The sequence below is a fragment of the Setaria viridis genome, chromosome 3 (genome assembly GCF_005286985.2).
Source record: "Setaria viridis chromosome 3, Setaria_viridis_v4.0, whole genome shotgun sequence".
NCBI lineage: Eukaryota > Viridiplantae > Streptophyta > Magnoliopsida > Poales > Poaceae > Setaria > Setaria viridis.
In genome coordinates this window covers 21,422,745-21,448,736 of record NC_048265.2, presented here as the reverse complement: position 1 = coordinate 21,448,736, position 25,992 = coordinate 21,422,745, and the positions used below count along the sequence as shown (strand labels likewise).

The 25,992-nt window shown below is 44.2% G+C and overlaps 2 protein-coding genes across 3 annotated transcripts; one reads left to right on the top strand and one right to left on the bottom strand.

The window, feature by feature from the left end:
* The first annotated feature begins 1,694 nt into the window (after positions 1-1,694).
* On the top strand, positions 1,695-9,705 carry LOC117849797 (putative NAD kinase 3). Of its 2 annotated transcripts, XM_034731489.2 has the most exons (12): positions 1,701-1,889; positions 2,032-2,226; positions 2,942-3,107; positions 3,198-3,326; positions 4,422-4,600; positions 5,413-5,526; positions 5,651-5,745; positions 5,915-6,021; positions 6,738-6,811; positions 7,239-7,317; positions 8,260-8,567; positions 9,079-9,705. In XM_034731489.2, the coding sequence occupies exons 2-12, from the start codon at positions 2,200-2,202 to the stop codon at positions 9,382-9,384; spliced, it is 1,584 nt and encodes a 527-aa protein (XP_034587380.1). In that variant the 5' UTR covers positions 1,701-1,889; positions 2,032-2,199; the 3' UTR covers positions 9,385-9,705. The 2 variants fall into 2 exon arrangements, with proteins under 2 accessions (XP_034587379.1, XP_034587380.1); XM_034731488.2 differs by lacking the exon at positions 2,032-2,226 and having other exon boundaries at positions 1,695-1,889.
* LOC117849796 (hypothetical protein At1g04090) lies at positions 9,544-12,411 on the bottom strand. The gene is made up of 2 exons (XM_034731486.2): positions 12,036-12,411; positions 9,544-11,386 (listed from the first exon to the last, which is right to left on the bottom strand). Exons 1-2 carry the CDS (start codon positions 12,118-12,120, stop codon positions 9,831-9,833), a joined length of 1,641 nt encoding a protein of 546 aa, XP_034587377.1. The 5' UTR covers positions 12,121-12,411; the 3' UTR covers positions 9,544-9,830.
* Between the last annotated feature and the right edge of the window lie 13,581 nt (positions 12,412-25,992).

The window sequence follows — 25,992 nt, the reverse complement described above, 5'->3', positions numbered from 1 at the left end:
GCTGGTGGCCTTACCGAAAGGGCAAGGAGGGGGAAGGTGTTGGGTGCACTGTCCGGAGCAGTAGCCTTCGCTAAGGTGCTGTCTCATTAACGGGTTGTGGTCCGCATTGCTACTGAAACTCTAGCGGGCTACCAGTTACCTGCATGTCTTTGTAAAAGCTTCGTAGTGGACCCCCCAGCCACTCACCAAAGGAAGTGTTTAAGGGCCTTGCAAACCCGGGTGACACGGGGGACCACGAGTTGTGGGTAAAGTGTACAACCTCTGCAGAGTGAAAACTGATATATTAGCCGTGCTCACGGTTAAGAGCGGCTTGGACCCTCACATGATAAATGAATTTAAAGATGAGAATTAACTGTGTTACCTTTACCTTTGGGTTAATGTTAATGTTATATGCTTAACTGGGTTGGTATAAACTTACATCTAGTAATTAGGTGCTGCTAATAAAATTTGACCAACTAAAATGCTAACCGCTTCAAGCCTTGAGCCATTCCTTGTGAGCCTTGCATGTTTCCCCCACTTGCTGAGTACCAACCATAAGTGTACTCACCCTTGCCCAAACGCTCTTCAGAAGCTTGTGACAACGTGGAGTTCTTCGACGACTTCGAGGAGTTCTAGGCAGGCGTTCACCAGTCAAGCCTGTGGAGAAGCTGCGCTGTGTGCGTGTGTGTGCGCGTGTTAAGTTATCGGTGAACGATTAAAGACCTTCGTGTCTATCACGCTGAGTGTAATAAAGTTCCTACTGGTTTATGTACGTTTTTGAACACTGTCTTTGATGTATTCACTGATGACATCAACATATGTGTGAGAACGGATCCTAGCACACATATGTGATGCATTCAGTTTTGTTCAGAAACTGGGTGCGACAACATCTATGGATAGGCTCCTTTTCTCAACTTTTAAAGGTGTAAAGGATGTATACAATGTGACCAAACATAAGCCACGATAATGTTACATCTTGATTATGCACCATGTAAAGACTAAACAGAATGGAATTCTTAAATGATGTTTCTTGGGCGATACGTGGATCTCCTTGTCAAAAATCTATCCAATATAGTGGTTACATGATAAAATCAAATAACCAATGTTTATATGTGGTTTACGATATAATAGGTCATTCGTAGTAAAAAAAAACGCTGTACAATGTTTCCTCCTTCCTAACCTTATCATCTCAAATGCACCACATCTTTGGTGGCTGATCATACGAGCTCTATTATTTTGCTTAATAAAACAGACATAAGCCGTAGTGACCGCATCAAGAAGAAAATCAAGAATCAGGAGTGCAATTAACCTATGAACAGCTGACGCCGTGGACTAACACAAACTCAAGATGAGCGGATCTCTGCATGAATTGCATCAATGGAATTATTTTGGCAAGGGAAAACAATCATACACAACTCTCCCTACAATTAGTAGTCAGTAGTCACTGCGTGGTGGATCTACCACCCAGATCCACCGACGGATAGGTGTCGAGAGGATCGTGTCCCCCGTTGTCCTCTTAGATGTCAGGTCCTACCTAGGGGTGGTAAAGGTCCTCTAAAGTCTAAAGTCTAGCAAATTTAAAAACCGAGTTCAATAAAGATTGGACCTAACTTTAGGTGAAAATAAATAGAGCTGAGAGTTGGGCCGGGAAGAAGGCAGCCGTGATCCATTGCCACCTACCTCTGGTCCCACTTGTCACCGTGCCGCACGCAGCCTTGACACCCCGTGGCGCCGTTCATAACCGAACACTCCGAACAGGGCCCGGTAGTGCTTCCTCTTCCTCGGCTCGTCTCCTTCCGGCAGGAGGAGGAAGAGGAGAATTTGAACAAGAGTTCGAAAACGGCGCGACGAAGGGGAAGCAGTTGGATCGCGCGACCATGTCCGCCGACGAGCTGGCGGCCACGCGGGAGGTACGCGCCGCTGCGAGATTCCCTCTGAATTCGTTTAGCGTTCGCTTGCGATTGGATCCCCCGGACTATTCTGGCCGGATTCGGTTCATTCGGATCGGTCTGATTTGTACCGGCGATTCGTGCTCTCGTAATTCCAATGCAGAACGGAGTTGGGGCGTTTTTTCCCCTACCCTTTTGGGTCGCCGTGGAGAGGGGATGTAGCAGCGCTGTGAATTTTGGTGGAAATTCAGGTTCGCTTGGGGGCTTGAGTAATGCTGCAGTATGAGGTGTCACGGCATTTTGCTGCTACAATGTTGCCAAGGGCCTTGACATGCATGGGTGGTGGATGGCTACGCAGGTTTAAAACAGAGCAGCTGACTTGTGATTTTTTTAATTATTATTATCTGGAGAAGTATTTTAGACTGGGTTGAACAAACCATGAAACCGCAATGGTAGAAATAAGGGAAATGTTTGTTACGTCCCGTTTGGATCCTTGGAATTGAATTCCATTCTAATAATCATAATTTAGACACAAATTAATTAAGCTAATATAGTTGCATGTGGAATATATTTGTATATTATTGTTGGCCATATGGGAGAGATACTTATGTGATGCACTTCTGCTATAGGGAAGCGAGTCGAAGAGCGTGGTATAAGTTGGACATTAGAAACATAGCATGAGGATCAATAGAATCAATTTCCATCTCTCACCCCCATGAATTTAAGATAGGCTTATATCTAAACTTTGGAAAGTTGTGGAATGCCACATTCCAAGACAAATAGTCTACTCCATTAAGTAGATTCCAATTCCTTCAAAATGAAGGGATCCAAACGGGGCCTAAGGGATTTGGGAGAAGAATGTGTGATGCCGTGGTGTTGGGCTCTTGGGCATTATCAGTTGGTGATGGTTATTTGCATGTCTCACTTGTAGCTTAGAATGCCTACCAGTATGTTGATACTGCTCTTGTACTGCGTTGTTTTTTATACAATAAGTATGTTGATTTTGGTTAACTTGTGAAGTCTGTCATCCTTGTAATATTTGTATTGCCTTAAGGGCGTTTCTTCTATTACAGGTTTGTGATGAGAGAATAAACCTTAGTGTGGCTACCTCACATCAAACTGAAAATTGGGAGCTCACCAAAGTTAGTTCCGTGGAGAGGGCCGCTTATGCATTTATTCCCCAAACTCCTATCAGATCAACTGATGCACACCTTGAAGAATTTTCTGAAGCTATGAGAAGTAATAATGCATAACTTTGTTGCCTAATAGTTCTATATATATGTTACTATAATCATGTGTTTAATATGACTTACAATTTGCAAATTGAAGCTGTTGCAAAAACACTGCGACGAGTTGTGGAAGGGAAAGCTGCTGCTCAAGCAGAGGCAGCTGAATGGAAGCGCAAGTACGAATTACAGGTGGCATCCAAGGAACACAAACATCATAATGTAATCAAAGGTAACTACTGTAGTTTGTGTGGGTTTTATTCATGAACATCATGATGTTTTATACACAAATAGAGCTTGTGTGCTGCTATTTCTCAGCAGTAGTTACTGAATGCATTTCATACTACCAGCCTCCTCTTACTCTTATTTCTTTAGAAAACACAATAGAAATACACATTGGAAGGGACAAAATACTTTGAAATACTTTGCTCCTGATGACTGCGAACTCTTAAAAGTTACAAACCAACATGTATAAAACAGTAGGATGTAATGCCTATGATTTTTAGTACCCCCATCACATCTGAGTCTTTATCACGATATTAAGATAGTGGAATAGTAATTTGTACTTTCTAATATACAATACTGAAATTACCATGAGCATCATTTTCACTGAATAATTTTTTTGCAAACATATGCCTTCATATTCTATTACCATCGTGTGTTGTACTTTGTTGCCTACTTGTTCAACTGTGTTGTTTGGGTAGGTTGCTATAGCAGATAGCACTCTAACTTCTCTTAATGAAATGCATGGCAAGCTGTTCCCAAAAAAAAAGGTTCAGTACTGGAATTCTTGGCACGAGAATGAAATATTTAGCATTTGGTCTTTTTCCTGGAATTCAATCTTGGCTATTAGCACTGTGTTCTTGTTGTAACCTAGTACTGAACACAGAACTTTCCTCCCTAGCTTCATTTTGCATCACATGGTCATGGAAATGTGTCAACTATTTATTAGCTTTTGTCAACCATAAAGAAGTGCAACTATCTTTTGCTGCAGTTTCACATGCTTTCTTTTATTACTAAATCACTTGAGTTTTGATCCCTCAACATAGTAGCCTTGTAAGCTAATAGTTGAACTCACAAACAGTCATTGACTATTCGGTACCGAAAGTTGTACCTTCTGTGCATGATCTTTAGTTGTCACAAGAAAGTGTTATCGTAAATGTAGTTTAGTGACCTGTGCAGGCAAACTTTCTTGATCAAATATATGACCAAGTTTGTGGAGATAGATTAGGAATCTCAGGCAGCACGATCTCATTCTTTTACATAGAATACATGTAAATCTTGACCAGGATAACAATGCCCTGAACTAAAATTGTAACATGTGCAGGCTGCAGTAACTTTGGGAACGACAAGTTAGAGCAACTGACTAGTCAGATGGCATTGGAGACTGCCTCCATTGATCAAACCAGTTGTTGTGGAAACCATGGGATATGTTCACATCAAATTCTCCAGGATGAATGTCCTGGACCTAACCGAAAACCAGATGAAAAGATTGTTGCAAGAAAGGTATCCTTAGGGCAAGAGTTTCCTTAACATTTATTGTCAGCTTTCAGTGCTTATGGCATAAGTAAACGTGTCTTCTGTTTTTGTAACATGGGTCATTGATAAAACCAACTCATTTCTTATAGTTCCTCATCTAATACTGTTGAACTGCCTCTAAGTACATGTTATTGCCTACAATATTGAAAGGAAGCAAATATAAAGAACAGAGAAAATGACGAAATAAATAATCTATTTATGGTCTTATTATATCTATTCCAGTATTTCGTCGAATTGTGCAGGGGATCACACAACTTATACCTGTTGACTAATTGATAATGGCATATAACATAACTCATATATTCAAGGCTCACCTAATCTGACCTAGTGGGATGGCGCTTACAAGAAAGCATCATGATTTTTATATGATTGAAAAACTAGGCATTTTAACAAACCTATCAAAGATCAACTACATACCCTTTAATCTTGACTTGAATGAATTGTTGTCCACTTCTTGGATATTGTCTAATTGGACAACAATTGACTGCCATTGTGTTTGCAAACTGACTACAAATCATTAGGCTTGCAACCATATTTTCCAACCTGTTGCTAGAGCAACTTCAACTTCTGTGCGCACAAAGCTTAAAGAAGTTCAATCAATCAGAGAATAAAGCTCCACCATAAGCATAAGCTGTTGTCTATAATACTTTGTTTTTGACACTGCTAACCTGGGTGCTATTTTAAGTTTTGGTGCAATTGTAAGAAACATTGTGTTCATAGTCAAGTTGGATATTTTTCATGAACACTAAAACACCTTTTTTTTTATTTTTCATATTTAGGCACCATTTAGACTTTTATGGGGATGTGATGGGGATAAGAATGACCAGCACAAGCGTGATTTTGTGTCCTTTGAAAAAGGTGACATAAAAACAGCAGAGCGCAGCAATAAGCAGGTAGTCCTTTATGTTCAGCATGATCCATTTTAAACACAATACCCTATTTGTTTCCATTATGATGATCATGGAGATAATCTCATTTCGCTGTGTCAATTTATGCCAACAAATACTTTGGTTTCAGATTTTGCTAAAATGGGAATCACCTCCGCAAACAGTTCTTTTTGTTACTAAACCTAATTCTAACTCTGTGCTTGCTCTCTGCGCTGAAATGGTTAGGTATGTTCTCTTCATACCTTGCCTGAATGTTTTTAACGTACATAAATTACCTGAGTTATGCATTAAATTGCAATGTTTTCATTGTGACTTATTCTCTCCCAGTTTATTTGTCATGTGGAACTGCAGTTGTTAGATATATATGTATCACCTCTTGCTGTGTTTTCTGTAGATGGCTTAAAGAGCACAATAATATGAATGTGTTCGTAGAGCCACGAGTTAGCAAGGAACTAGTGACTGAAGATTCTTACTTCAACTTTATCCAGACATGGAATAATGGTAAGTGGCGTTTTGTGGATATTAGCTGAGGGCAATGCTATGATTCATTTTCTTTCTAAAGTCAACACTGGAAATCCTTTTTTTTTTTTGCTCCTTCCAGATTTTTCACATATATAACCAGGAAATGTTTGTTCATTTAGTACTGATAATTTTCTTTGTAAATAAGGTAGCTGTTGCTTATGAGAGGAAAAAGCAATATGTTGTGATTTATTTAGTTATTTCATAAGAATGATGAATCTGGTCTGTTTGCTTATGGACCTCCAAGGTTGCTAAGCATGAAATTCTACCCTTGCGTTGGGGTTTTCTGGGCACATTATGGGGTCATCTCATATTCTCATAGTCACTTGGCTTGCTGGTGGTTCTTGATTGTAGCACGGTGCAATGAGTACATGATCAAATTACCTTGAGGAATCTATTTGTCCCCATCAGTTACCAAGTTTGCAGATGTTTCCTTTATCAAGAATATATCAACTCAAAAACTGTTAGCATGTGCTAGGAATGTTACTGACTTTGCTATTAATGCTTGTTTAGGTCATCTATTATCAAGCAATTCCTTTTCTATTGGTGAATTATACATGTTAAAGTTCTTTTGCACATCTTTCGTGATGGTTTATCATAACGTTCTTTTTCATAGTTTAAAATATTTTTCAAGTACTAATTTATCCCCCTGTAAACCTTTCCTTTTGGGTGTCCAATTAATCAGAATATTTTGACAGATCAGGAAGCAAAGACATTACATACGAAAGTTGATCTAATTGTAACTCTTGGTGGTGATGGAACTGTTTTATGGGTACGCTACTTACACTATTTGACACTTTAGTGTGAGTATGGATATTTTGTGGTTAGTTCCACACAGTAAACCCATTTGTTAGTGCAATATTTCAAAGAAACAAAATAGCATTCTTTTTCTTATACTTGAAAAAAATAAATAAAACTCATGTAGCAAGTGCTCCTAATTCCTATGTGGATAGAAATTTATTATGTAGGTTTTACCTTGCACTGATGAATTACAGTGTTGTATTGTTTATTAGTAGTCGAATGGCCCCCTGTTTATATCTCCACGGGTTTAGAATATTTAGTTGGCAAGAATTGGTCTATAACTTATAGCAAAAGTAGCAAAATGTCCCTATTTTGTTTTTTCTCCTGTATATTTTAGTACTTATTTGTCATTTTGATAATCTGATTAAGCTATACAATTGATTAAAATCTCTTAACAGGCTGCATCATTATTCAAAGGGCCAGTTCCCCCTGTTGTTGCGTTCTCTCTTGGATCATTGGGTTTCATGACTCCATTCCGTATCCTTCATTATCTGTGTTGAATGCTCACTACCATGTTGCTAAAGTATGCCCAGGGATGACACGAAGTCCCTTCCTGGGAGGGGACTTCGAAGACATGTAGACATCCCACATGAACCTGTTCTGCAAGCCATGTAGTTCTCTGTCCTACTTGAACAAGAATGAAAGCATTTGGCTTGGCTTTGTTGCCATTCCTTCTACATTTCTACTGGATGACCTTGATGTGGAAGTATAAATTGGTAACGTGGACCTGTTATAAATTTGGCAATGTGGCTGACATTCTGTAGTACATCCAGCCATCAACTTGTAACAGAGTGATGGCTAACGTGGATGGACATGACACCGTTCCTTGTAGCACCAGCAGACAAGTACCAGTTCACCATCTTCTGTAATTTGTAGTACTTTTGTCTGGTGGCTCCTCATTCTGGATGGAACCAAACAGGCACAAGTTGCCAGTTTTATTTTCCCTTGGGAACTGATGTTGAGGTTTAGCTATTTTTAGCCTCGCTAGTAGTTCATATAAAGCATTCCAACAAGTAAATATATCAATAAGGCTGCGTTTTTTTTGGTATCATATTTCTTGCGTTATCTTAGTATATCTCGCACATCTAACCTTATAAAAAATAGTGAATATGATTTCTGCCTTTAACATAGATGTAATTTTAATCTATAAATCTGTATATTCAAGTGTGCAACCTTGATATGTCCCTTTTATTTATATCCTATATATGGTTGGATCTCATATAGTATTTCTTGCAGAGTTTTCAACTAATTCAGATTCACTTATATGTCTGTCACAGTTTCATTGATAATACATGGGCGCTTACATATTTTGTTCCAGTGCACATAATCTGTAGAATTATGATATTTTATTTATTCAAAGGAGTTTTTTGCTCAGTGCTTACCCACCATAATAATATATTGACCTTAACTTAAGCTAAGCAAGGGAGCAATACCGTGAATGTTTGGGCAATGTTCTGAAAAGACCATTTAGCATCACACTGAGGAGCCGTCTCAAGTGTCATGTAGTCCGTGATGCAGCTAAGGATGAAGTTGAGTCTGAGGAACCAATTCTAGTACTAAATGAAGTGACAATTGACCGTGGAATGTCATCTTACCTTACCTACCTAGAATGCTACTGTGATAGTTCTTTTGTAACATGCGTACAAGGAGATGGACTAATAATATCAACAACATCCGGAAGCACTGCTTATTCATTGGCAGCTGGAGGATCAATGGTTCACCCACAGGTAGACCCACATATGGTTTCCAGATTTTGTCCAGCATTGCAATATTGTGTGAAGGCTCTCCAAAAGTGTGTGGACTATAGGCTATTCATTTTCTTTGTTCGATATATTACGCATTAATACTTTGAAATAAGTTGAAAGACGCTCATGTTCAAGGTCCCAAAAAGACTGCCACAATTATTCTAGTTTATCAATGAGGAATCTATGTTCTACTTAATGCAACCTATACTGTGTAATGTTGTTTAAAAAGTGCGGCAACATGTTGCTACTCCCATGATATCTGATAAAATGTAATTACGAAGAATCAAACCAACCTTATAGTTAAGATTCATCTGTCTGAAAGATACATGAATTGAGTGTTTTCTTTTGCTAGCTGCCTGCATGTTCGTTTAAAGAACATGGCCCTTCTGGTTAATCTTGATCACGAATGGGCTAGTATTATTTCTTTCTATGACTCCTTCAAACAAGTTACCCATGTTGCCACTCTAATGATATATTTTGCTGGTATACGCAGGTCCCAGGGATCCTTTTCACTCCAATCTGCCCGCATTCGTTGTCATTCAGGCCCTTGATACTACCAGAATATGTAACTCTGCGCGTGCAAGTGCCGTTCAATAGCAGAGGGCAGGCTTGGGCATCCTTTGATGGCAAGGGCAGGATTCAGCTAGGACCAGGTGATGCGCTCATCTGCAGCATTTCCCCTTGGCCTGTGCCCACGGCGTGCCTGGTGGACTCGACAACCGACTTCCTGCGAAGCATCCATGAGGGCCTCCACTGGAACCTGAGGAAGAGCCAGTCGTTCGATGGTCCATCTGCGTGATTGTTGAAGTTTGTACAGCAGTCTGGTGCCAGGATTTGAGATGGCATAGCTGATGGATCGGTAGATGTGATGCCAGAAAAAAATTGCAGATTGCTGTACAAACTTAATATACATCCTTGCAGTTGCAGTCCAGAAATTTTTTTTTGCTGCAGATGGATGTAATTATGTAACTATGGAGTACGGTAGATCAGTTCTTAGTATTTATCATTGAACATGGTCTATACATGTTAAGTGTAACTGTGTAAGGTTGTGGCCAGTCAAAATAGGATTGCTTCACCATTTACACCTAGCAAAGGAGATGTATAATTAAGTTGCAGAGCCTGAGCAGTGTCCTTCCTTAATTACTTATTTGTATTATTTCAAATAAGATGAAAGTGGCCATCAGATCTGATTGTAAAAAGGCTGTAGCGAATGGTGGGTGACTGATGAAGAAGTTCCCGCGCGAATTAACCCTCAGTTGGGGGGTCCCTCTCGTCGTTTACCCAGCTGCCATGCTTCTTGGGCCCCGTCGCCCCGTCCCCGACGAACACCTTCCTCACCAGCCGCTCCAGCCGATCCCGCATCGCGCGCGGCAGGAACCGCGCGACGCCGTTGATCACGCGCCCGATGGCGTACACCTCCGTCGGGCCCCACGGGCGCATGAACCCGACCCACGCCGGCTCGGCGACGCCGAGGTACTCCGCCGACACCACCTCGCACCGCCCGGGCCCGCCGGTGTCGAACATGCTCCCCTTGGCGCTGTCGTTCCGTATCCCGACCACCGCGGAACCCTGCAGCTCCAGCCCCGCCCTCGGGTAGAACGCGTGCCCGTGCAGCGACGCGTACGCCACCGGCCTCCTGCCGCCGCCGCCGGCGACGTACTCCAGCCGGGGCGCGTCGACCCAGACGCCAGCACTGTGCTGCGAGAAGTACACCCGCAGGAGCTCCCCGGAGAAGTTGCTCACCCGGAGCGTCAGGTGCTCCCAGTCGCCGACGTGGGAGCCGATGCCGCCGAGCGGCAGGGTGGCGAAGGCCACCCTGGCCCGCGCCGGCCCGTTGAACGGGTAGAAGAACCACATGGTGAGGTCCGTCGCCGTCCCGCCGAGCATCGGTTTCACCTGCACGTACGCCCTCGCTCCGGCGAGGTCGCCCTTCTTGACCCTCTCCCTCTGCTCCCCGCCCGCCGGCAGGTCGAGCCAGAAGCTGCCGTCGTTGTCGCCGCCTTGCGGGAGGTTCGACCCGCCGGCGTCCACGACCGGCGTCGGGGCCTGCTGGCGCCGGTGCAGCAGCGCGCCGTTCTCGAAGAACCACGCCACCGACGAGGGCATGTACGGCTCGTCCGGGTGGAGGTACACCAGCGGCGAGTAGGCCGCGAGGACGGCGTTCACCTGGGCGAGGTCGGGCATGGCGGACGTGTGGCTCGCGCCGTTGTTCTTCAGGCACGCCAGGGCCGAGGCGTCAACCGGCGTCGCGCTGCTCCGGGCGAGGAACGTGCCGGCGTGCACGCTGCGGGCGTCGACGCGGCGTACCGTCGGCCTCAGGGTGGCGGCGCTGAAGCCACCGCCGACCCGGTCGCCGCTGCTCCACACCGACGGCGCCTCGGCTTCGCACTCGTCAGTGAAGTCGGCGCGGACGCACCGGACCGCGTCGAGGGGAGGCTTGTCCGGCGTGGCCGTGGCCACCACGCCGATCGGCCTGTAACCGTCGGGCGCCGTGGGGAGCCAGAAGCAGCCGCCGCCGTCCGGGCTGGACCAGACGAGGGTGTAGTCTCGAGGCGGAGCAAGGATCGGTGCCGCCGTGTCGTGAGAAGTGGTGTCACGAGCGACGAGGACGTGCCCGAAGAGCGGCCTGTCGTTGCGCTGCGCGTAGTGCCCGAGCGCCGAGAAGCCGGCCGGGATCGGCGACGGCCTGAAGAAGGTGGCGCCGGCGCCGTCCCGGCTGGTGGACCAGACCTTGGCGAATGTGGAGACCTGGCGCACCTCCAGGCCTCCAAGGTCTATGGCGCCCTTCGCGAATGCTCCATCTGACACCATTCCAACGGTGACGCAAAATGTTTGCAATCTTAGCTAAATTCAGAGCATTGTGATGGTGGGTGGGTACTATGCCAAAAGGAAAAGATGTTTGCTACGAGTATGTGCAGCATTGCTCACAAAACTTGGGGAAATGGCCTAACCAGAAAGCAGAAAACTGACAACACAAGCTACGCTAGTATGCTACTCTGAACTCTGAACAACGACAGGCATAACTTTCGTTCAAGGGTACTTTGACTGGATAAAAGGGTAAGGTTATGCTGATTTTATTATTATCCACTTTGGAAGCTGTGCTTATCTTGTTTTCCAAACAAGACACAGCAACTCTAGGTCTCTAGCATCATCAAAACAAAAAGGTTGAGGATCTTGTAGCTCGTGAACTCGGCAAAGTATATGTTCCTTGTCTCAATTCCAGGCAAGCTAGACACTGCCTCAGCCTAATCTCAACAATGGCACTATTTGGCATCTATGTGCTTACGATCTGTTCTCTGCAAACGAGAGGCCACACAAATAGCCTAAGTGCAAGGATGACCAGGACATAAGAGCAAAGATTCAGAATCTTTTCAGCAGCATGCAGCGCATAGCAAAACACCTCAATCAGGAAAACAAGCACGCAAGAAAATGAATCGTCAGAACATGTACCTGACGAGGGCCACGACGGCATGGAGGCCGGAGGAGCGAAATGCGTCTCCACGCCCACGGGGACGGGCAGCGCCGTCGTGTCCATGGCCGAACAAATGCAAGCAGCCTCGGCGAAGAAGTAAAGCCACAAGAACCAAGGAAGCAGCTAGCGGCGGCAGCGCTCGTTGGGTTTGGCGTTGGCGTTGGCGTTGGCGATGGCTTCTCTTGGTCGTGGGCCTCGTGGCCACGCCGGCCTTAGAGGCAGCCAGACCGGCGTCACTTCCCTTCCCACGAGATACACACGCACCCCTGTTGTTTAGCGTCACTTATCGGTTCGGACCTGCGTTCGTGGGCGTATGCGTTGCACTGGTTGAGGCCCGGGCTGTATGCTCTGCTCTGCGCTGTGCCATGGGACGAAAACGTGCGACACGGGGGCAGGTGACGACAACGTACGTATATGATGATGAGTTGCAATGCTGCATTATCTACGACTACGATACGGGTTAGTTGCTTGGTTAGTTCCCACTTCCCAGCCGTGTTGCGCCACGTCGCACTTGCAACGGCGTCTAAGTGATGCGTAAAAAAACACAACGTTCGATGGCCAGCTAGCAACCAAGCACCGCGTACTGGTATACTCACAAGTCACACCCAAGCTTCAACAGTGGGAGCAATCTTGACACGCAACTTGGAAAAATACGCAATGCAAACCAATTATAGTCGTGTTTTGCAGATGTAATCCGAGTCATGGCGGCTCTCGCAGGGCCAGACAATCAAGCCTGCACGCTGCGTGTACGGGGCTTTCAAAGGAACTGCAATTGCGTCACTAGGAAGGGTACCTACAAGAGGTTGGAGTGCCGGCGTTTGTCCATAGAACTATAATTGGAGTACAAGAAGTTGGAGGTTCGCCACAAGAACCAAGAAAAGCAGCTAGCGGCGGCAGAGCTCGTTGGAGCTGTGGCCTGTGGGTGGTGGCTTGTTCGGCGATGGCTTCTCTATAGGCCATGGCCACGCCGCCGGCCTAAGAGACAGCCAGTCCGGTGTTACTTCGGGTGCGTGTGGTAGCCTAGGCCGTGAGCTGGGCCTGAGCCAGACAGGATAGGTTTATGGGGTGTAGAGATGTTGATTGTCAAATCTGCATCCCATGATTCTGGTTGGGCTAGAAGGATGTTTGTTAGGGTGGGCCGGCAGTGGGTCCTCCGTAACTAACCCAAACTTCCATCTAAAGATGACATTTGGTAGCCTGTATAGGGGAGTTGCTCTCACCACGTGCTGGCGCTGATGAAGGTTACCCCATTGCCAGGTGCCCAGAAATGTACAGATCACAAAAATTAAACTGAATAAAAATAATACAAATAATTAGGGAGGTCAACAGTACATTGTGATCCAAATTTACAGAGGAACAAAATTACATCAAGTAATGTACTCCAAATTTACAGAGGAACAAAATTACATCAAGTTCATAAGGTAATTAGCAACCTTTAATATAATTAGGGCTTTGTTTGCATGACAGTTGAAGTAAAACGCAACAGGAACATGGCGCAGAGGGAATTAAAAACTTGCAAATGCCAATATGGATGAAGAGAGCACAGAGAACCACAATGACACTAAATTTGAGATTAAAGAATGTCCACCAAGCTATTAATCTACAACGTGAACAACTAATGGGTCAGGATTGAGACAAAAATGACAACCAATTTATCGGAATTGCATGAAACCAAATTATCATCACCTAAAACTGGCTCATGATACGAATAAAGGTTCCCATGTGCCTTAGCAGCGGGCAACATCTCCAAGCCTCATTGCCACCAAGTAAAAGCATCAACATGGGCAACACAAACAAACTCAAGTTAGGAAAATCAGATAAAAGTGAACAAAAAGCCTAAGATGTAACCCATGTGGTCAGTCATCATCAACAAATAAATGATGCATGGCTCAGATGAAGTGTAGTACTTGCCTAACAATAGGACACATGCAGGAGTTGCCTCCTAGTGAGGCAGTTAGAGGGACCCCTAACCGCATCACTAGGAGCTAACATCTGCTACGGTCCAAAGTGGTGCGTTTGGTAGCCAGTGTGAGCATCGTCGTCATCATCGCCATCCACAGAAACAACACTATTGTAAAGAAAATCAAGAAGGCAACAACATAAGAGATCAAATGGGTTCTTATTAGGGCTCAGCTCAGGTGCAGATGCATGTGCTAAGGAGCTACCTAATAGTGAGGCAATCAAGGCAAGGTATGTCTTGTTTGCCTCAGTATGTAGGTAGCATCTTGAGGCATGCATGTTACCACCTTTACATCATCGCCACCCGAAATCACATAAGGCATCAGAGAGGGTTGCTTTTGTCCATCTGCTAGGTCACTATACTCGCCAAGCTCGAGTGGATGTTCATCAAGTCACCATACAACAACTTAACCAAGGTCCACATCAAGCTTGAGAAATACAAGCTAAGCTCAGAACTCGCAACCCTTTCATCATCCGCATACACAATTGATACATGGAAATCAGAAGAGAACCAAAACAGAGGCCTCACCACATGGACATCAGATGCGTCACCTTTCTCTCATCGTGCCTCAAATACTTGAATTGTAAGAACTGCATTTGGATCAGAAAAACCAAAAGGTCAAAAGAGGAATGTGATGGGTTTGAGCATCCCCTAAGCTCATGATCCTCAAATATACAAATACAAATTCACAACACCCAACATGAATGCCTCAGTACAAATGCATCACAGGCATGAAAAAATGTATGTTGGGCCTCAGATTACAAGTGACATCTCCAACTACCATACAGATACGTGGACTTAAAAGTGACAGCAGAAGAGTAGAAAGGAAGAGTGGAACAGAGGCAATAAAGCTGAAAAGACACCAAACACAGAACAACATGTATAAGAACCATAAGACAGGAGCCACTTTGTCATTGTCCTACCCAAGGGTAATCATCACAGGCTAAAAGATAGGAAACCAACGAAACCAACAAAGTAACAAGTCATGTAGGTAAAGAACTGCATGCAAATGGTAACAAGTGAAATACCTAAAACATGAACAACAACAACATGGTAACAAGGGATATAGCAAAATAAAGAGCACATGTTACCAAGTCAAATAGCAACCTAAAGAACAGGAGGAACATGTCAACAAGGCAACTAAAATAGGTAAACACCATCAACAGAATGGAAACCAATAGGTAAAGAACAACATGCAAATGGTAACAAGTTAAATACCAAAACATGAACAACAACAACATGGTAACAAGATATATAGCAAAATAAAGAGCACATGTTACCAAGTCAAATAGCAACCGGAGGAACATGTCAACAAGGCAACTAAAATAGTTAAACAACAGCAGCATAATCCAAACTAATAAAATTGCAGCAAAGCAGAACAACAACATGTCCACATGGTAAAAATACTTACGTAAAGCTAATAGGAGTGTAATGTAAAAAGGCATACATGTCATCACATCACAAGCACCACAGACGTATATTAGTACTAGATCCATCATATTACAATACTTACCATGCAATTCCTTAGCAAATAGTTAGTACCAAAGTTCTTCACCTTAACCTTATCATGCTGCCATGAAACATAATTAGTAATTAGCCATCCCCATGTGAATCCAAAAACCACCACAAAAGGCCAGGTGCAAGTGAGGCTACACCTTAATAGGTTAGACCTACGTATATAGAGATCTGTGCAAAAGAAGGGAGTGATCAGGGATGAAGACTTGCTCAACTATTTTCCCTAAGCTAGAAGATAGCAGCAGCTACCACATAACTAGTAGTATTGCTTGCCCAGCTAGATCCTAAGTCAAAGGGTGCGGTGGCTGTCGTCCATCTTGAAAAATGCATTGCCCTGAGACTTGTTGTCCAGGAGGTGACTAAAAGCAACAATCAGGGCCTCCTCAAAGAAGCCAGGGGTCAGCATCACAACATTGTAGAGGTCAGGGTGCACTTGCTCAGGCCCCGTCTCCCTCAGTGTTGCTGCCACATTGTTCACAACATCTGTCATATTGGTGAGGATAAGTACCTCCTCCTTGGACATGGCAACCCTCTTCCTCTTGCTCCCAAAGCAGCATGCAGGGGCCTTAGAACCCTCCCCAGAGGCAGCAGGCTTCATGACCACCTTCTGGTCCACCTGCTGCTCAGTCAAAGTTAGGTCAACCAGCTGCTGCTTGTTCACCTTCTTCTTCGTTGTCTCCCCGAACCTAGAGAACACACCTAGGGCCTCTCCAGAACCCATGGCCCAGCAACCTGTTGCTTTGCCCCCTCCAAATATGACCTCCATCTGGGCGTAGTGATCAATGGGCTTGTTCAGCAGCTAAGTGTCTTTAGGGTGATCCTGCAAAACAGACAGCAAAAAACAACTACTGTCAGTACTTAGAAAAAGAAAAAAATTGACAATTATTGAAAAAAACATATAGCATGATCAAAGCCCTCACCTTGCAATGGCCAAGGTAGTGCTCCTGCTCAAGAGTGACAATTATTGAAAAAAAACATATAGCATGATCAAAGCCCTCACCTTGCAATGGCCAAGGTAGTGCTCCTGCTCAAGAGTGATGTTGCATGTGTCACCATCCCACAGAGCACCACTGAGATCCCTGAGCTTGCACACCCTACCCCATCTCTGCTGCCACTTACGCAGGTGGTTGTACACTTGAGTGGCGGTGACATGCCCCCAGTCCACTCCGGGAGGGCCTTGGCCACCTTGTTCACATGCACCTCCTTGAAGCCCTTCTCAGGCCTCACACCAGTCCCAATCAGCTCACACATGTGATGCATCACAAATCCAGAGGTGGCACTGGTCCACGTCATAGGAGGACGCGGAGCACCACCACTAGCACCACCCCCTTGTCCAAGACCACCAACACCACCCCCCTATCCAAGACCACCAGCACCACCACGACCATCAGCACCCCCAGGGCCTTAGCAACAACACCACCCACAGCAGCAACAGCATCACCCACACCAGCACCACCACCGCCCTAAACCAGGCCAGAGGCACCACCATCAACAACCAAACCAGCAAGTAGCTGACCAACACTAGCAAACCCAGCAGCAGCGGAACCAAAGAACACATCCTCCTCAGACATTGGCCTAGGTAACCAATAGCACAGATGGCAATTGCGACCATTAAGTACAGAACACATGATAGGTTAGGTCATTGCAGCCCTTAATTTCTCAAGGAAACAACAAAATAGATAAATAAAAGGATGTAAACAAACAGTAGATGTTGAGTAAAACAACAAATCATATCAAAATCAGCTGTTAAGGGAAAAAACAAGCAAATAAAAACATCAAAAGCAGGATGACAGCAAATAATATTTAGTACAGTAGTTGTCTCAACTAGTTGCCACATTCATCACATCAATGCCACACCATGGTTCCTTACAGTTCCAATACAGCACAGAAAGAAACTAAACCCTAGAGGACCCCTTGTTCTGCCACATAACCAAAGCCTACTCATCCCTTTAAACACCCCAGGCACGTGCTTCCTATGACATTGCAGCATGTGTGGGTGCAGGCTGTGATTGTGTAGGAGGTGGTGAGAAATCCTCCCCTGGGACAACTTCGTCTACCCCAAAACCCAAAATCTAGTTATGCAGAATGCAACAAGCAATTACAACTTTAACTTGGGAGGGATATGGATGATACGGCTTATTATCTAACATGCGAAACCTGCACTTAAGTGCCCCAAAAGCTCTCTCAACTGTGGTGCGGAGGGATGAGTGCCTAAGGTTGAATAGTTCCTTACCATTGCTTGGAGTTCTCCTACCCTCAAATTCTGACATGTGGTACCTAACAGCTCTATATGGTGGTAAGAAGCTAGGTCGCAATGCGTAGCCAACATCGGCGAGGTAAAATTTTCCTACACATGAATGCAATTAGGACTGATCAGCCACTGCAGTGTACAAAATAAAATAACAATGTGGGCTTGCAGTGTACCTTGGGGGACCCTCAACCCATCATCTCTCTCTAATGCATCAGCTAGGATCAGCGCATCATGAGTTGACCTTTCCCACCCAGCAAGGACATAGGTGAACCTCATGTCGAATCGACAGCAGCTAGCACATTTTATGTTGGGCTTTGCTTACAACCTCTAAATGCAGCCTGCATCTTAAATGGAACCGTAGCTAGAATGTGGGTTCCATCAATAGCTCCAATGTAATCGTAAGATAGTGCAGATGCAAGCATTAGTGTACCATGAAGGTAGTAAAGAACAAGAAGTTATGGACACTACAAACAATCCCAAGTACCTTGAAGTATGGGTTCCATCTCTAGCTCCCAAGAATTTTAGGGTGTGTGGCACCATCAGGGGCCCTTATCATCTCACCCATCAGCTCCCCAACAGCATAAAGCACCTGCGCAAAAGTACCTACTGACATCCTCTATGGACCTCCTAAAGGTGTGATGAACCACCCGAAATTTTTGGTTGTATCCCACATGTGAAGAAACATGGCTACCTATTCCTTAACACTAGTGCGTATGCTATCCTCTAGAAGGTGCCTCTCCCTAAATAGGTTTACCAACTAAAAGAAAGGAGCTTTATGCATCCTTAGCATGCTTATAGACTCTACCTCTGTGCAGTTGTAAATTTTATCTAGGTTTGCCTGCCTATCAGCATCCACCACTGCCCTATGGACCCAAACAGAGCACTCATCCTCATCTGAATCACTCCTGCCCCTCCTAAGCCTAGAGTAAAAGAATGCGATGCATACAACAATAAGAGCAACAACTTGAGAAGCCATCCTAGCACGATACTCATGCAAGTCCATCTACATTGTTCCATGAAAAGGAACAAATTTTAGAACTTATAGTACAATATTGGAACTCAAGACTTCCTACGGTGTGGCAAAGGACAACAGGATGGGCAAAACAGGGATCATAGCCATGGCTAATACAAAATTAGCCTCCTAGTGGCACCTCCTCAACATCATCAACACAAAAAGGAACTCCTTATCCAAATAAAGAGACACCGGAGGGATCATAGCCAATGCTGCTAGTGAAACTAGCCATCCAGAGGCTCCTCCACAACATCATGGAGCACAGAAACTCCAAATCCAGTTGAAAAGGTGAATCAGGGATCATAGCCATGGCTGCTACTCAAGGTAGCCTTCCAGAGGATCCTCCTCAACAACATCCAATAGATCAAATTAAAATAAGGCAAAATATATCATCACCACAGCTGCTACTGAAAGGTTGCCTCCTAGAGGCTCAGTGCACATAACAGAACTTGCAGTAGGGACACATTCATGCCAACAACTCCACATCCACGCATTATCTACATAGGATATGTTAACAGATGAAATAAACCGCGACAGATTGAACAATAGGTGCAACAGACCCTAAATAAGTTAATGTATGCAGTGCAAATAACAAGAAACAGGACAGATCTACAAGTACACGTGCATATCCGGCAAGGATCCCAAACTAAGCGCGAAAGGAAACTCTATCATCAGTTCACCTTCCCTAGAACCCAACCCATGACACATGTACATTTTGAACTAATGAACCAAAACAGATCCAAGAATAGTACGAACAGATCCTAAATAAGTTCAAGTAACAAGAAACATGACAGATCTACAAGTACATATGCATATCCAGCAAGGATTCCAAACTAAGCACGAAAGGAAACCCTATCATCAGTTCACCTTCCCCAGAACCCAACCCGTGACGCATGTGCATTTGCAACTAATGAACCGGAACAGATCCAAGAACAATACGAACAGACAAAGAGAAGTTCAAGTAACAATAAAGCATGACAGATCTACAAGTACACATGCATATACGGTGAGGATACCCAACTAATTATGCAAGAAAACCCTAGTATGTAAACAACCCCTTCCTTGGAACTCAACAGATCGAAGAACAGTACCAAAGATCCGTCGTAGGAGCCCAAATAATATCACCAAAAGCTCAAAAACGACAACTTAAGGGACATGAGGGGAGCAGTTCGGGGACATACCTCCATGAAGATGAAGACGACTGTTGTGGGGAAGAGGAGGAAGACGTGCATGCCGACGGAGGACTCGAGCGATGACTCGAACAGCAAGTAGACAAGGTAGATCCGCTCGATGAAGTGGAAGAAGTAGATCACAACTGGGATGAAGAGGTTGGTAAACTAGACAGGGATGAAGAGGAAGCAGATATGCTCGGTGATGAATATGAAGCACAGATCCAGTGTTGGTTGATGACGGAGACGATGATGTCGACGATGAAGAAGACCTCGCGCTCGCCAAGTAAGAAGAACCCACGGCTGCCAGTGCAGGCGACCACGGATGCCTCCGGAACAGCCGCGCCTTCACCTTGGCTAACTCGTCGGGTTGAGAGGAGAGGAGGAGTCAAGTGGGAATGAGAGAGAGGAGAGCGAAGGAGTCGCAAGTGGAGGCGACGCGTCTGGGGGAGGAGAGGGCAGGCGACCGAGAAACCTCCGCTATATATCGGCAGGAGGTAACCCTAGCCGGCCCAAAAACTGGCGCCAAGGCCCGCGAGATCTCCCACCTTTCCCTTCGCGTATGCGAGAGGCACCCGCTCGGGCCTGCATCGCGTGAAACAGCCAAAATTTGGCATTCCACGTGGTGCAGCCTGGCAGGCCACTTTTGCACCGCGCGGGCCTACCCCGTGACCCCCTCCAGCCTACTGAACAAGGTCGGTTGCACCCCGTGGGCCTAGATGAAGGCCGATCCAGCCTACCAAATGCACCCTTCACTTCCAACGTGATACACACACACCCCTATTTTTTAGTGCCACTTATCGGTTTGGACATGCGTTCGTGGGCCTATGTGTTGCATTGGTGAGGCCCGCGTTGTATGCTTTTGCGCGGCGCCACGCGACGAAAACATACGACTACGATACAGCCGGGTTACTTGATTAGTTTACTCCGAGCCAAACCTGGAGTTATTGCCATGGCTCAGCTGATAGCGGCTCTGACAATGACCCGCGTTACGCACACTAGATCACTTACTTCATGGGAGATCAATTGATCATCATTAGCTGACCGCCCCCCTGCCCAGCCACATCAATCTTCGCATATCATGCCAGCCTTATCAGAAGTTCAGCAATGAGATTATTAGATGAGATGAGAGACCAATGCAAACTCTGCCTGTGCATCCAGCTTGAAGCAAAAGCTGGCGCCGGCCCATACTCCCGAGCCCCGAGTTATCATACACGGGTGGTACTGGTGGCTGATGATGGGATCATCAGAGTGCCTGCCCCCATGCCGCGAAGACAGAGGAACTGGGGAGTTCAAGCCCCGCTCTGCGATGATTGATTGAGCATGCCCTCCGGCCTGTTTTTAATGCCCGGGTTTCAGTGAAAAACCTGTCTTTCGTGGGGGAATTTTCGTTGCCTTCGAACATTTCGCGGATGATTTAAGCAAGTCTCAGGAAACTGCAAGGCGAAACAAAAAAGCAGCCCGCTTGCAGCCACAAATCTGAACGAAGCCTTCATCAGCAGATAGCAGTTGCCAGTGCGCTACTAGAAACCCCCCTATAGATACGCTATAGTAGTAACGCACGATAAAAGCGTCTCTACATCAGCATGTAAAGATACCTTTTGACATGATTTCGAAAACGTGTCAAACTGTTACGATATTAGACATGCTTACAGTGTTATTAGTCATATAAAGATATTTTTTTACATGCTATTGAAGTCGTCTCAAAATGATACAGAGTTAGACACGCTTTAAAGCGTCATTATCTTTTAAACATGTTGTAAAGCATATCAAACAATTGTCTATAGCCAGGTAAAGATGCTTTCTGACTTGATTAGAAAAACGTATCGAATTGATACAAAGTTTGACATGCTTTAAAGCGTCATTATCCCCTAGACACGTTGTAAAGCGTATCAAACAATTGTCTATACCAAGGTAAAGATGCTTTTTGACTTGATTAGCAAAATGTATCGAATTGATACAAAGTTTGACATGCTTTAAATCATGAATAGCATGTAGACAAGTCATAAAGCATATGAAATAACCATCAATAGGCACCCATGGGCAAAACAAATATACAATTTCATCATGTAATGCAGAAAGGCTTAAAATGTTCAAATTTGTTGGGCAAGAAGGTATGCATGAATACATATGCTTAACTATATTTAGTAGTCTCAATCTACTATATTACCATATATTATAGTTGTCGTTTGCTGTTGAGCCTTCACTATTGAACAAATAAAATTGGATAGGGACCTAGATAAGACAAGCAGGATGAAAACATTAGCATCCACTTTGCAACAATGTAACATGAGAAAATCATTGATACAAAGCATTTCAAGCTTCGATTCCCCACCGTGCAATGCAAGACACGATTATTGTTACATCACATACACGATCGATTTACAGGAAAGCAAAAGGTAGATGTTGAAAGAAAAAGGAATGAAATCCTTTCAAACATATCCAATCTCCGAGACATGCTCCAATAGAAACAAAAGTAGTTGTCAGCCCAGAAGTTGTTATAAAGTAAATTGCAATAGTAGACAGATGAGAGACCACCAACAAGTTTCCTAATTGCGACTACACAAAAACATCCTTGATTATGAGCAAACAAAGTACAAAAAGCATGTTTCTACATTACATGATGAAAGTGCACAACAGAATTACATGATGAAAGTGTACAACAGAAAAAAATGAAAAAATGGTGGCTCCCAGGAATTGAACCGCGGCTAGCAATATTAGAGTTCTGCAGCCATACCATTGAGGTAGCAACGTGTGTTTGTCAAGTTTCTAAATAAAATTACCTTTGACTATACAAAATCCACCCAGCCACCCACCGGCCAAATTGGCAATCTAATCCTAGCCTGTCCACAGACGCCGTTCCAGAAGCTTTTTTAATGAAGTCCTGCAAGCCCCTGGCAGCGCCACCCCTGGTAGCCCCCCCCCCAAGCTGCCGCCACCCTTGCAAGCCCCCCTCCCCCCCCCCCCCCCCCGGCCGCCGCCCCTTGAAGCCGTCGGTGCAAAATTCAGATCTTTTTTCACTAATATGGGCTGGTGAAGCATGACCATGAATTTTGTATTACTGCAAATTAAAGCAGCTGATATGTTTTATTTAAATTGAACAGCTCCTTACATAGGGTGATGGATCGAAGTTGGATGAAAAAATCAAGACGAGAGACTGCATATGAAGATGGTGTTGAAGAATTTTTGGCTTTTGCTTACCGGGACCTTCCACATGATAGCGAGATACTGTGTCCGTGTAAAAAGCGCAAGAATAGAAACCCAAAGTCGTGATAAAGTTAGGACACATCTGATGTGTGACGGTATTCTTGAAGGTTATACTACCTGGGTTCATCATGGTGAGAATTATGACAGACCATCAATTTCATTTGTTGATGTGCCAAATATCATAACGTTGTCTGCTTCGGGTATAGTACAAGGTCGACAGATGGAGAATCGGATAGCATGCAAGAACTGCTACGTGCTGCATTTGGTAGGACTGAAGGTTTGCCTCAAGGCGAAGCAGGTGATTTTCAGTCAGGATTTGCAAATATGGAACATAATGGCCCGGAGGATATTGTAAATCCAGCTCAAGGTGATTTTTCGGGGAGGGATCAGAATATATATGGAAGGTTCTTGAAGGATGCACATGTAAGGTTATACCCTAGTTGTAAATACTCAAGGCTGTCATTTTTGGTGCACTTATATCACTTGAAGTGCTTAAATGGTTGCTCACAAGAATTGTTTGGAGCACTACTGGGACTACTATCTTCTGCGCTACCTCTTGAAGCAAATCTACCTAAGACATATTATGAAGCGAAGAAGATCATTCATGGATTAGGTCTTGATTCTATGAAAATCCATGCTTACCCCAAAGATTGCATGCTATTTCGAGGTGAACATGCCAAAAAGGATGTTTGCTATGTGTGTGAGAGCTCTCGTTGGAAAGATGTTAAGGAGAATGCCTCATCAACTAAACCTAAGGGGAAAAGGAAACCAACAAAAGTGTTGCAGTATTTTCCATTGATACCTAGAATCCAAAGGTTATTTTCAACTACCAAAACTTCAGATGATATGCGATGGCATGAGGAGGGCCATACGAAAGATGGAAAACTACGACATCCCGCAGATGGTGAAGCTTGGAAAGACTTCAATGCTAGGCATCATAAATTCGCAAAAGATGCTCGTAGTTTACGCCTTGGTCTTGCAAGTGATGGATTTAACCCCTTTGGGAATCAGAATTTAAAGCACAGTATATGGTCAGTAATGCTCGTTCCTTACAACCTACCACCTTTGATCTGCATGAAGCAAACATATTTTATGTTATAAATGATCATCCCTAGACCAGATTCTCCAGGTAATGATGTGGACGTATATTTGCAGCCCCCTGATCGATGAGCTTTTACTGTTGTGGGATGGAGTTGAAACATTTGATGCCTCTTCGAAAAAGGAATTCCCTCTCCGAGCTGCACTATTGTGGACTATAAATGATTTTCCACCATTAGCTTACCTATATGGATGGAGCACAGGTGGTACATGTGCATGTCCGTCTTGTGGTCCAACAACAAAATCAGTTCGCTTGAAGAATGGTAAAAAGTTGTGCTATATGGGTCATTGTCGATGGCTGACTTAAAATCATAGATACCGAAGGCAAAGGATGTAGTTTGATGGCTCGATAGAGACTGAACTTGCACCTAAAACAATGAGTGCCACTACTGTTCTTACAATGTTAGAAGGGAAAGAGTTTGTGCTAGGGAAAAAGGTGTGCACAATAAAGAAGGACAACAAGAAAGGCAAGAATAAGGAAGTGGCGGTTGAAAGTGCTACGAAACGCAAGCGTAAAATAAAAGGACAAAATAAGGAGTCAGATGGGAGTGGTGCTAAGGAAGAGAAGAATCCTAAAGATTGGTTGAAAAAGAGGTCAATTTTCTTACAGATACCATATTGGGAACACAATAGATTAAGACACAATCTAGACATAATGCACTTAGAGAAAAATGTGAGTGACAACTTTATCTTGACTTTTTTGGCTATTTGTCATAAAACAAAGGATGACCTTAATGCACGACTAGATTTAAATGAACTTGGAATTCGAGAGGATCTTCATCCTGTTGTAGACAATGAAGGAAAGCAGTCGCTTCCTGTGCACCTTTTACCATGTTTAGAGAGAAAAAGGAGATCATTTGCTCAGTAATTAAAAACCTTAGGACTCCTGATGGATATGCATCAAACATATCTAGGTGTGTGAACACGAAAGACTTTACATTGAGTGGACTAAAGAGTCATGACAATCATGTTTTACTACATGACATTCTTCTAGTGGCGCTCCGATCCTGTTACCCTAGCAAAGATGTCATGACGATAGTGGTTGAATTATCTAATTTCTTCAAGATGTTGTGCTCCAAGGTGATAGATGTGGATGAGTTGGTAAAGCTTCAAGAGAGTATTGTGATGACACTATGTGATATGGAGAGAACTTTCCTGCCATCATTCTTTACTATGAGCGTGCATTTGATGGTGCATTTGGTAGAAGAAGTTAAACTTGGTGGCCCTGTTCAGTATCGGTGGATGTACCCCATGGAGAGGTATGCAACTATATTTAATTTGCACTGTCAATAATTGCATATAGATTTTTTGTTCGGCTAAAGGCACTTGTGAAGAATAGAGCTCACGTAGAAGGTTCAATTGCTGAAGGATATTGCATGGAGGAGTGCCTGAACTTTTGTTCGAGATTTTTAGAAGGAACTACACATTTTACTAGGCCATCTAGAAATCCTGAACCTTCTGATGAAAAAAAGGCATGTACTTGTTTGATAGTGCTGGTGAACCAATTAGAAAGTGTATTGGTGTGAACCTTGATAAGCATCTTCTTGTTCAGGCGCATCGATATGTCTTGCGACATTGCGATGAACTTGAGGACTTATGCAGGTTTGTTCATATAGTGCTCCCTGTTATGTTTAATTTATGTTTGTAGTAACTTGATGACATGACACTGATTCGATTGTTGTAGAGAATTCTTGGAAGAGGAGAAAAGCAAAATGGGTCCATC

Coding starts and splice junctions, on each gene's coding strand:
- LOC117849797 (XM_034731488.2), top strand. CDS start 1,857: ATGTCCGCCGACGAGCTGGCGGCCACGCGGGAG. Junction 1,890..2,941: donor AGCTGGCGGCCACGCGGGAG/GTACGCGCCGCT, acceptor CTTCTATTACAG/GTTTGTGATGAGAGAATAAA. Junction 5,746..5,914: donor CTCTGCGCTGAAATGGTTAG/GTATGTTCTCTT, acceptor TGTTTTCTGTAG/ATGGCTTAAAGAGCACAATA.
- LOC117849796 (XM_034731486.2), bottom strand. CDS start 12,120: ATGGACACGACGGCGCTGCCCGTCCCCGTGGGCGTGGAGACGCATTTC. Junction 11,387..12,035: donor GCCGTCGTGGCCCTCGTCAG/GTACATGTTCTG, acceptor GAATGGTGTCAG/ATGGAGCATTCGCGAAGGGC.